Source organism: Oncorhynchus keta, chromosome 19, assembly GCF_023373465.1.
Source record: "Oncorhynchus keta strain PuntledgeMale-10-30-2019 chromosome 19, Oket_V2, whole genome shotgun sequence".
Classification (NCBI taxonomy): Eukaryota; Metazoa; Chordata; class Actinopteri; order Salmoniformes; family Salmonidae; genus Oncorhynchus; species Oncorhynchus keta.
The window spans coordinates 63,673,184-63,686,081 of record NC_068439.1 but is presented as its reverse complement, the minus strand read 5'-3'; the positions used below and the strand labels follow the sequence as shown (position 1 = coordinate 63,686,081).

Sequence of the window (12,898 nt, the reverse complement as noted above, 5' to 3'; positions counted from 1 at the left end):
ATATACATGGCTGTGATTATAATCGAAGCGAATTATCTTGGTAGATAATGCGGTTGGCATTTGATTGTAAGGAATTCTAGGTCAGGTGGACAAAAGGACTAGGGTTCCTGTATGTTGTTATGATCACACCACAACTTGTTAATCATGATACGGAACCCAAACTGGCTGTGCGCCATCGTGCATAAATGTATTTTGTCCCCCCACACCAAACGCGATCACGACACGCAGGTTAAAATATCAAAACAAATTCTGAACCAATTACATTCATTTGGGGACAGGTCGAAAAGCATTAAACATGTATGGCAATTTAGCTAGCTAGCTTGCACCTGATAGCTAATTTGTCCTGGGATATAAACATTGAGTTGTTATTTTACCTGAAATGTACAAGGTCCTCTACTCTTGACAATTAATCCACATATAAAACGGTCAACCTGAATTGTTTCTAGTCATCTCTCCTCCTTCCAGGTTTTTACATCTTTGAACTTATATGGTGATTGGCATCTAAACTTCCATAGTATTACCACAGTGACCGGCAACAAAGTTCATCTTTCAATCACCCACGTGGGTATAACCAATGAGGAGATGGCAAGTGAGTACCTGCTTCTATAAACCAATTGGGAGATGGGAGAGGCAGGACTTGCAGCACGATCTGCGTCAGAAATAGGAATGACTTCTATTTTAGCCCTTGGCAACGCAGACGCTTGTTGATGCTTGCAGGCAGTGTGGGTGCAATAATTGAATAACATAGATTCCTACATTTATTTTGCGACACGAGCGGTGTAGTCTGGGTATAAGGCATACCACACACCCCCCTCTTACCAGAGAGATGTTTGTTTCTGTCGGCGCGATGCATGAAGACTCCGGGTGGCTGTACCGACTCTGATAACGTATCCCGAGTGAGCCATGTTTCTGTGAAACAGAGAATGTCACCATCTCTGATGTCTCTCTGGAAGGCAACCCTTGCTCGAATCTCATCTACCTTGTTGTCAAGAGACTGGACATTGGCGAGTAGTATACTCTGGAGCGATGTCCCCGTCTCCGGAGCCTGACCAGAAGACCACTGTCTGCCCCTTCTGTGGAGCTGCTGTTTTGGGACGCCTACTTGGATCCGATCCATTGTCCTGGGTGGTGGTCCAAACAGAGGATTCACTTCGGGAAAGTCGTATTCCTGGTCGTAATGTTGGTAAGTTGACGTTGCTCTTCTATCCAATAGTTCTTCCCAGCTGTATGTAATACCACTTGAGATTTCCTGGGCTAACAATGTAAGAAATAATACATTAAAAAAATCTAAATACTGCATAGTTTCTTAAGAACGCAAAGCGAGGCGACCATCTCTGTCAGGGCATTAATGTTCAGTGCACTCAGAAGGTATTCAGACCTCTTGGATTTTTCCAAATGTTATTACGTTATAGCCTTATTCGAAAATGGATTAAATAAAAAAAATCCTACATCTACACACACTTCCCCATAATGACAAATCAGAAACAGGTTGAGAATTGTTTTAACATTTCTGCAGCATTGAAGATCCAAGAACACAGAGGCCTCCATCATTCTTAAATGGAAGAAATGTGAAACCACCAAGACTCTTCTTAGAGCTGGCCGCCCAGCCAAACTGAGCAATTGGGGGAGAAGGGCCTTGGTCAGGAAGGTGACCAACAACCCAATGGTCACTCTGACAGAGCTCCTATGTGGAGATGGGAGAACCTTCCAGAAAGACAACCATCTCTACAGCCCTCCACCAAACAGGCCTTGATGGTAGAGTGGCCAGACAAAAGCCACTCCTCAGTAAAAAAGGAACATGACAGTCCGCTTGGAGTTTTCCCAAAAGGCAACTAAACAAGATTCTCTGGTCTGATGAAACTAAGATTGAACTCTTGGCCTAAATACCAACCGTCACGTCTGAAGGAAACCAGGCACCGCTCATAACCTGGCCAATACCATCCATACGGTGAAGCATGGTGGTGGCAGCATCATGCTGTGGGGATGTTTTTCAGCGGCAGGGACTGGGAGACAAGTCAGGATTGAGGGAAAGATGAACGGAGCAAAATACAGAGAGAGATCCTTGATGAAAACCACTTCTAGAGCGCTCAAAAAAAAATCTAAAAAACAGTTTTTGCTTTGTCATTATGGGGTAGTGTGTGTGTGGAAAAGTAAAGGTGTCCGAATAGATTCTGATTGCACTGTATATCCAATACACTCTTCAAAACAACACATTTTGTGGGGCTTTCTATGAAACCACAATCCTTCACACAACCTCCAATGTATGAGTTAATATAACAGCTTGTGGTGAATTGGCACAGAGATTAATGTATAATGTTCTGTTGGTATCGATTTTGTCCACTTTGCCGAGAAGGCATAAAGAAAAATGTCCGGTGCTGTGCTCATCACTAGTATGATGCTGCCATGGCGATAGTGAGCCAGCAACAAGCAGGGTGGGGAGTAACGGATTACATGTAATCCGTTACATGTAAGGGATTACAAAGAAAAACTAATACGTTATGTTAGCAGCAAAAATATTGTAATCAGATTACAGATACTATTGAAAACCCAGATGCTTAAATTGATGATTACTTTTAAATTCAGAAACAATGTTTATGCGGGGGGAAAAATTGTGTTCTCAATGGCATTCAAATCAGCAATGAAAAAAGGCGCAAGTTTACATTTGTTCAAGTCTGACCATAAATCAGAGACTACTATGATGACACACCAAATGTGGTTGATGGATCGTGGGAAAAGAGCAAGTACAGGCTTTTGTAGAACATGCTTTTGTAGGCTACAGCCCAAGCCATGTCTTCCAATGGTGAGACTGCCTTCAGCATCAAAAGATTATCCAACTTGATTAAACGCTTGGAGGTAAGGATAACAGTGGTGATACGGATATCACTTATTATTGATATCTACATTGCACATTGATGTGAATCACACTGCTGCTCTGTCATTTTTCTATTTGCGCTTTACGGATTGTGGCTTTTTTTTTTTTTCACCTTTATTTAACCAGGTAGGCAAGTTGAGAACAAGTACTCATTTACAATTGCGACCTGGCCAAGATAAAGCAAAGCAGTTCGACAGATACAACGACACAGAGTTACACATGGTGTAAAACAAACATACAGTCAATAATACAGTATAAACAAGTCTATATACAATGTGAGCAAATTAGGTGAGAAGGGAGGTAAAGGCAAAAAAGGCCATGGTGGCAAAGTAAATACAATATAGCAAGTAAAACACTGGAAAGGTAGTTTTGCAATGGAAGAATGTGCAAAGTAGAAATAAAAATAATGGGGTGCAGAGGAGCAAAATAAATAAATAAATTGAATACAGTTGGGAAAGAGGTAGTTGTTTGGGCTAAATTATAGGTGGGCTATGTACAGGTGCAGTAATCTGTGAGCTGCTCTGACAGTTGGTGCTTAAAGCTAATGAGGGAGATAAGTGTTTCCAGTTTCAGAGATTTTTGTAGTTCGTTCCAGTCATTGGCAGCAGAGAACTGGAAGGAGAGGCGGCCAAAGAAAGAATTGGTTTTGGGGGTGACTAGAGATATACCTGCTGGAGCGTGTGCTACAGGTGGGAGATGCTATGGTGACCAGCGAGCTGAGATAAGGGGGGACTTTACCTCGCAGGGTCTTGTAGATGGCATGGAGCCAGTGGGTTTGGCGACGAGTATGAAGCGAGGGCCAGCCAACGAGAGCGTACAGGTCGCAATGGTGGGTAGTATATGGGGCTTTGGATGGCTGTTCACAAATCTAAATGTGTATTTGAACCAAATAATTGTTAAATTCAAGAAGTCTAAGCTGCCTATCAATCATTGTTTTTGAAACCAGTGAACAGCCAGTAAAAAAATGCACTCTTGCAACAGCTGCATAATGCAGATCCCAGCCTATGGAATAAAAGTGAGGCATTTATTGCTCAATCTAATTAATACTAAAGGACACATGCTCAAACTCGTACACTTTTGTATGCTCCTTTAAGTCTCTCTAGCTCCTACATCCATTTTTAGACTTTGTAATGGAATATCTACATAGGCGTACAGAGGCCCATTATCACAAACCATTACTCCTGTGTTCCAATGGCACGTTGTGTTAGCTTATCCAAGGTTATCATTTTAAAAGGCTAATTGATCAGTAGAATGAAGAAGTCTACATAACCAACCCATTAAGTAAAATGTAACATCCATATATGGCCAGCTATGTAAACTTTAACATGGATTTATCCTGCAAGAGATGCCGTTCAATTGGTAACATACATTTCTGTCTTCTTCTAATGCCTCAAACGCTACGGGATCGGTGAATTTCTCTTGAATTTCAAAGATGATGGATCTAATGTGTTATTTTCTCCTACATTAATGTCACATTTCCGCAAACTTCAAAGTGTTTCCTTTCAAATGCTATCAAGAATATGCATATCCTTGCTTCAGGTCCTGAGCTACAGGCAGTCAGATTTGGGTATGTCATTTTTGGCAAAACTTGGAGAGAAAAAAAGGTGTTCAATCATTAAGAGGCTGTTAAGGGGGAAGTAACCTAAGTAACTGAATGTAATCAGATTATGTTACTGAGTTTGGGTAATCCAAAAGTTACATTACCGATTACAATTTGATAGGTAACTAGTAATGGATTACATTTAGAAAGTAACCTACCCAACCCTTGCAACAAGTCACATGCTAGAGAGGGCTGCAGGACAAGAACCTCTCATGTTATACATGACCTGGAGAAATAACACCCCCCTTCTCAAGGCCACCTGACATCAGTCTTTTGCTAGTGGATGTTGAAAGCAGATAAATTAACAAGGTATTTCACATTGTCCTTGTTTAAGGCAGAACACAACAACAGCATGGTTAAAAACAAACTGGGAATAAACATTATCTATCAACGGGTCAGATGTTCCGTTTGAATATACATTATGTTGCTCTGATCACTAACTCAGTGCTCTTTCCATTCAAAATATAACAAAAACTAGCTGTGCTTTAATTTGGTTGGTAGCAGTAGCACACAAAAGAGACGGCCGCTTAATTTCTGGCCCATCCAACCCATAGTCAACATACGCAGCATTCCCCCAGGATCACAGTCGGCACACATTGCACACAGAGGGCGGATATGATAGGTTCTAAAAGGTGAACCGTTCCACTGACACCAACAATCAAATCACTGGCTTCCACATGGATGGAATGGACACCCGGATTACGACAAAACTGTTTTCTGACAAACAGACCCAACCTTCTGACAGGATGCAGTGCTCCACAGGGCTTTGATTTGGGCCAGTCAAAAGTTTCCATCCACCCTCTCCCAAGCCATGCAGCTAATGAGGATCAATACGAAGTTGGTGAGGAAAATGCTGTTTGGTTGGTTTTAAAATGTAAGCCTTTAAGACTGCTGGTACTGTATTTTGGCCCTACTCCAAAGGATAGAGACTTGGTCAGCAGTTACAACTAGTTGAATATCTTATTGCATTGATCAAGACTATTAAAGGGAGAGGGAAAAAAGGAAGTGAATTCCACAGGACATAGAGGAAAGAGATACACTGACCCACCTGCTTTAAAATAACCAGCCATCTTTGCAAGAAATGTATACTTTTTTGGCTTAAGGAGCAGTTGTCACACATGGGCTAAAAATTACATAGAAGCCTTGATTAGAGGTCGACCGATTATGATTTTTTTTAACACTGATACCGATTATTGGAGGACCAAAAAAAAACTGATACCGATTAATTGGACGATTTAAAAATATATATATATATATTTGTAATAATGACAATTACAACAATACCGAATGAACACTTATTTTAACTTCATATTATACATCAATAAAATCTATTTAGCACTCAAATAAAATGAAAGTTTCAATTTGGTTTAAATAATGCAAAAACAAAGTGTTGGAGAAGAAAGTAAAAGTGCAATATGTGCCATGTAAAAAAGCTAAAGTTTAAGTTCCTTGCTCAGAACATGAGAAAATATGAAAGCTGGTGGTTCCTTTAATATTCCAAGGTAAGAAGTTTTAGGTTAAGATTATTATATGAATTATAGGACAATTTCTCTCTATACAATTTGTATTGCATTTACCTTTGACTATTGGATGTTCTTATGGGCACTTTAGTATTGCCAGTGTAACAGTATAGCTTCCGTCCCTCTCCTCGCCCCTACCTGGGGTCGAACCAGGAACACATCGACAACAGCCACACTCGAAGCAGCGTTACCCCTCGCACCACAAAAGGGGAACAACCACTCCAAGTCTCAGAGCAAGTGACGTTTGAAACGCTATTAGTGCGCACCCCGCTTACTAGCTAACCATTTCACATCGGTTACACCAGCCTAATCTCGCGAATTGATAGGCTTGATGTCATAAACAGCTCAATGCTTGAAGCACAGCGACGAGCTGCTGGCAAAACGCACGAAAGTGCTGTTTGAATGAATGCTTACGAGCCTGCTGGTGCCTACCACCGCTCAGTCAAACTGCTCTTTCAAATCATAGACTTAATTATAACATAATAACACAGAAATAGAAGCCTTAGGTTATTAATACGGTCGAATCTGGAAACTATCATCTCGAAAACAAAACGTTTAGTCTTTCAGTGAAATACGGAACCGTGCTGTATTTTATCTAACCGGTGGCATCCATAAGTCTAAATATTCCTGTTACATTGCACAACCTTCAATGTTATGTCATAATTACGTAAAATTCTGGCAAATTAGGCGGCCCAAACTGTTGCATAAACTCTGACTGCGTGCAATGAACGCAAGAGAAGTGACACAATTTCACCTGGTTAATTTTGCCTGCTAACCTGGATTTCTTTTAGCAAAATATGCAAGTTTAAAAATATTTACTTCTGTGTATTGATTTTAAGAAAGGCATTGATGTTTATGGTTAGGTACAGTCATGCAATGATTGTACTTTTTTCGCAAATGCGCTTTTGTTAAATCATCCCGCGTTTGGGGATGTTGGCTGTCTTTGGTTAGGAAGAAATAGTCTTCACAGAGTTTGTAACGAGCCAGGTTAGCAGGCAATATTAACTAAATATGCAGGTTTAAAAATATATACTTGTGTATTTATTTTAAGAAAGGCATGGATGTTTATGGTTAGGTACACATTGGAGCAAGACAGACCTTTTTCGCGACTATGCACCGCATCGATTATATGCAACGCAGGACACGCTAGATAAACTAGTAATATCATCAACCATGTGTAGTTAACTAGTGATTATGATTGATTCATTGTTTTTTATAAGATAAGTTTAATGCTAGCTAGCAACTTACCCTGGCTTCTTACTGCATTTGTGTAACAGGCAGTCTCCTTCGTGGAGTGCAATGTAATCAGAGCGTTGGACTAGTTAACTGTAAGGTTGCAAGATTGAATCCATGAGCTGACAAGGTAAAAATCTGTCATTCTGCCCCTGAACAAGACAGTTAACCCACTGGTTCCTTGGCCATCATTGAAAATAAGAATGTGTTCTTAACTGACTTGCCTAGTTATATAAAATTATAAATAAAGGTGTGTAAAAAATAAAAATATTGGCCAAATTGGTGTCCAAAAATACCTATCTGCAATTGTTATGAAAACTAGAAATCGGCCCTAATTAATCTGCGATTCCGATTAATCAGTCAACCTCTTGGCTTGATGCAGAATGTTATTATGTTAATGACATCCAACAATCTAACATTTTGTTGGCAAGTTCATGAGCAATGGAGGAAACACAAAATTGACATAGGGTTGTGAGTGTGGAGAGCAATGACTATAGTAGGGAGGGGGGTGTGTGTTGCATGTGAGACATGTTAACCGAACCATCACAAAAGCAACTTATCTTTAAGCAATTTAAATAAGAGCAGGGGAATACTGACTCAGGACTACAGGAACACAGCAGCAACAGTTAGGCCTAGCTGACAGTGAGGCTGTCCTTCTGTCCAAAGCTAATTAATCGGATCAGAGGGGACCCCCATCACCCCCAATGCTTTGACTTGTCTTGCAACTCGGAGCAAGGAGGTGGGGTTTGCTGGCTGCTGCCTGCGCGCCTAAAAAACACTTTACCCCATGTATCAAACTGTACACACAAACAAATATTAGCTGGATCTGAAACCCATCAGACAAAAACAACAACCACTTTCTTGTTGGATTCAATAAATATAAACACGCCCCAGATACGCAACACAAAACTCATTTTAGTAGCTAGTATAGATTAGAAAACTAGCTAGCCAACCATCATCATAAATGGTCAGTGTCAGACCATTTAACGATAGCCTAGCTAGCCAGCCATCTGGCTATATTGAGACACCCAGCAACAGGTTAAACACGTAACATTGTCTTAGCAAACACTTATTTGATAGAAGATAGTAGAAGTAATGCTTATTGACACCAACTAGCTACCTTACGGCCTAGTGACATAGCTACATGATGAGTGGCAAAGAACATGGCTTTAATGAGTAACGTTATGTTCCTTTAGTTCATTACTGACTGGGCTAGTCATCATCCCAACTCAACACTCTCGATAACGTTAGAATGATATCTAAGCTAGCTAACTAAAGAAGCCGGTGTTTAAATTTGCTGCTATCCATAATCATGGTGCTGAAATACAAAATGACCAAGCGACATGAGCTTACTATGAGCTAATGTGTGCTTCACTTGTTTACAATGTGAACGTAGCTATTTTTTTTAACCAGCACAAGAAATGCAATACAATTGTTTGTCTATCTGTAAATAGCGAGATTTGGAGTCGTGATTTCCCAGGTAACCGTCCACGTTGGATTGCATCTGTGTGTTTAGATGCTAGCTAGCTTGGTAGCGAATAGTCAAGTGTGACTGCAAGTTTACGATCTATTGCATCAATTACTGTATTCACCTCGTCCGCCATTGCATGCACTTGCCACAGCTATAAACCGGAGCGTGCTGCTGGTGGTGAGCAAGAAAACAGCCTCGAACGGTCTTTCTAGCTAGCTCTCAAACATTACGTTAGCTGGCGCCAATGATCCGGTTGTCAGGTTGGTTAGCTCAGTAGCTAGTTTGATTTGCGATTAAGGTGTGGATTATTTGTTTTTCGAGTTTGAGACAGTTTTGTGGTCATTTGACCATTTCAATAATACTATACAGGTATTTGTTAACAAATGTGTTTGGTTGACAGTGTTTCATAATTCATTATCAGACTAGAGAATCCGCACGCGTATCCTCTGGTCTTCTTCCCACTTAGGAATGATTGCCTCTCTCCCGACGGGTGCGGCCTGTGCTCAGGGAAGGTCCACGGACTCACCTCGGTGGGTTGGCTGATCTCGAACAGGTCAAGCCGGTTGGCGTTCCAGTGGTTAATGATATCGGCTAGTTTCCGCCGCTCCTCCTCCCTGCTCCCCGACATTCTGAATCCCGAATGACTCTCTACTATAGAAAAATCCCCTTCCTTACAGCGATAAAAAAAAAAGCCTCTGATCCGATAACTTCACGAAAAAAATGCACCCAGTATCTGGGCTCTATACCGTTCGAGTGTTTCGCTGTCACCGGTAGCTGTACCTCTTGCGGACCGCTCCTGCTGTTTCCGCGTTCTCCTCTCTCGCTTACCGCACCCGGTTCTCTCTCCCCGGGAAGCAAATGGGACTATTTCAGCGCGCGCTCACGCCCTTACAATTTGCCCTGCACGAGCACAACAGTGATGTGTGCCTTTCCCTGCGTTAACTAGTTCGACTCCAGTACAGTGTCCAGTCAATACAATAAATATATAAACATTTCAATTGTAATTTGGGTGACCATGAGAATGGTCAATGAAACTTTGTAACTTCACAGACAGGTCATTGTATTTTACTGTAATTGAATGACTACTGAATCTTTTCAGGAAAAATTATGTATTTGTGTAAATTGTCATCTAATTCTATGTAATCTAATATGACAGTTGGCCTATGTGTTTTATCAAGTAAACAAGCATTGAAGGGAACCCTGTCTCCCTCCTTGTCCCCAAAACAGATCTGAGTCAGCAGGTTGAACAATATGGTTGAATGTCACACTGGCTACCATGGCAATGCCATCATCCTGTGACCACACCCACTGAGACAGAGGTTTGTTTTGGATCTAAGAAACATACAGTTACATGACATAGGCCTACCATGTGATTGAAGGTTCAAATGGTGATAGCCTCCTAATTGATACTCATTTATTGCTACAGCAACATTCTGACTCTGAAGTAAGTTTGGTACAATGATCTAGACTAAAAGCGTTGGAAAGGTCAGCATTGAATACAACAACCTCTTGCTTTAGTGTGTGCTGTAATTGTCAGACAGGATAATGTCATGTTGTATGGGATCATAAAAATTGAGCTTTGGCTCATGTCTGTGTGGCCTATCCGGCGTAGCTTTCGCTCCTGTGCTCATGCGAAAGTGGAAGGGCCATGGGGCGTGCACAGTCAGACAGCATCACATTAGACCTGACGAGCCCAGCTGTGCAGTCCTGGGCAGCAGTCAAGTCAATGAGGCAGGCAGGGCTACTGTGGCCACTGACACAATATGAGTTAATTTACATCATTACATTGCGTCAGTACTGGGCTGCCTGTGTGCTAAGGCTATATGGGCACACATGGCTGGGCACGATACAGCTAAGTAGAGTCTATACCATCCTACAGAGCAAGACAAAGCATTTTTATACCAGGGCCAGGGGACAGAGTAGAAATCAGAGGATAAATGGATGTTTTCTGTCTACTAAGATAGTACTTTACTCTTCATCAAAGAGGACGTCTAAATGCACCAATCATTCCATCAGACACAAGTAAATAAAGACAAGGTCAGTCAGTAACATTCAGTTGGACATATATTGTGAATGAAAACTACTTTGGTTTAGTCCATCTTAATTTCTGTTTTTACCTTGTAACTGACTATTTTTGCTTTGTGCAATTTTACTGAGCTGATGAATGCCTGTGCTAGCATGGCTGTTTTTGCAGAGGTGTGATTTCACCTCCCACCATTTTATATCTATATCAGGGGACACATTTCACACCATAATGGAATTTCAATTATCACAATTAAATTAGCCTTATCCCTAGCCTGGCCAACAGAGGGAGATATGTGTGTTGGAAAACTGGAGTGTGTTGAGTTCAACAGAACAGTGTGCAACGTTTACTTCAAAGGAAATGGTACTGAACGACCAGTTGGAGAATGGTGGGATTACGTTTACCCAGAGAGTGATTGTGCATGCTGTGTGCTGCAGGATAAATGTGTTTTAAAATGAGCACACCCATATTGATCAGGCCACACATCTCCACACCCATGGAATGGGAGAAAGCATACCTCAAAGGTTATTCATTACTTTCAGTGGGCTAAATCAGGGTCACACAGAGTGTTTCTTGGTAGTCTTAAACAAATATACTGTGAAACAAAAGTACACACCTCATACACATGGCTATGGGCTTAAAAAAATAAGACATTTCAGATATAGAGTTGAAATGTATTAAATGTTGAGTTTGAATCCCGATATTACACTGGAAATACTGGATTTATTAATGATGAATTAATGAAAAATATGAATACCATTCGACCCTTGAAGCCATTAGGTAATTTGACTGCAGGAAACAGAACGGTCCACACCGTTTAGGGGAAACGTGTGTAATTCAGTATAAACCATCATGCAACATAGAAAAAGTTGAACCGAACTGAATGCATCCCTGGGGAAATGTTTAGATATTAGATGCAAAGGACATGTTACTGTATACAGTATATTTAATGTTGTCAACATGTATGCAAAATATCGTCAAATGAATAGCAAACCTAAAATTGACAAAGGCAAATAACATATTGTTCTATGTCACCATGGTACTAAACAGCAATGATGTGTCATCACAACTTAAACAAGTCACATTCTGCTGATTGAGTTGACTTCTCCACCATCCCAAAGGTTGTGCAGATGTCTTGGAAAAGTGTAACAGTGGCTAGATTTTGTTATTGGGTGTGAAAACACACTGTCAAATGAATTGCGTCCCCGAAGAAGGAACCTCTCACAGACGTGATGAATTTCACATTTGAGATCAGCCTACCAAACAAATACACAACACAATCAAGGTTAGAGAGAGGCTCTCTTGACTTTATTCAAGTTCAACTGTACACTGGAGAAGACACATTTACCCTGAGAATCAGAACAGTCTTTATTACAGCCATATTCTAGATGTCAGGAGGAAGGTCTCAATCAAGGTGTGACCTTGGAGTGGCCAATACATTAATCAGCTGCAGCACCAGCAATATAATGGTGTTTTTTATAGTGACAGTGTCCTTTGAGACCTCTCTCTCAACCCTGTGCCATCCTGTTACGTGTCACACCAAAGAGGCTTAGTTGGAACAGCTCCAGCCAAGGTGTCGAGGCAGACAGGACTGTATAAATATTTGCTCTGGCAGAGTTTGGATTTGATGGTCAAAATGGTAACTGTTGACAGTGAAGGCACAGTATACTCAAAATACTGAATGTAACACCTGAGCAAGAATAGGTCAGTCAGGTCAATATAGATGCCTATGAATCGTCATTTTGATAAAGAAAAAATTAATAAAGTACATAGCTATTTTAAGAAAAAAGTCAACCAAAACTCCCTCATCAACCTGCTGTAAGCATGGGCATGCAGTTGAAGTTTTATTGTTGCCATGGCGCAGGTGTTGTGCGGAGGAGTCGGGTAATTATGTCATGGCCTTCAGGCAGTGAGAAATACAAATCATTCACATTTGTTTACACTAATAAGAAAGAGAGTGGAGAGGAGTTTGGAGAAACATTTGCATTTAAGCAAAGGTACAGTAAAAAATCACATTACTTGTGAAATATTAGCTCTTTAAAACATATAAATATTTAGGGGAAAGGTGTACCTATTCCCACTGTCATCATTTTAAGGATGCTGAAACACTACTGTATTAACACTCTGTGCTGTAATCTTGTGGCCACTGAGGTGGAGATATACTGTATAACCCCAGACC

General features: G+C 40.8%; 1 protein-coding gene across 15 annotated transcripts in view; it reads right to left on the bottom strand.

Annotated features, from left to right (window-relative positions):
- Window positions 1-9,569, bottom strand: part of LOC118397872 (afadin-like) — a 142,167-nt gene extending 132,598 nt beyond the window's left edge. For 9 of the 15 annotated variants that reach the window (XM_052470991.1, XM_052470998.1, XM_052470988.1 and 6 more), the window contains exon 1: window positions 9,223-9,567. In XM_052470991.1, coding sequence (XP_052326951.1) covers window positions 9,223-9,324 — 102 coding nt within the window. In that variant the 5' untranslated portion in view covers window positions 9,325-9,567. Of the gene's footprint in view, window positions 1-9,222 lie in introns of all 15 variants that reach the window. The other 6 variants (XM_052470985.1, XM_052470990.1, XM_052470987.1 and 3 more) reach the window with 2 other exon arrangements.
- Window positions 9,570-12,898: the final 3,329 nt, after the last annotated feature.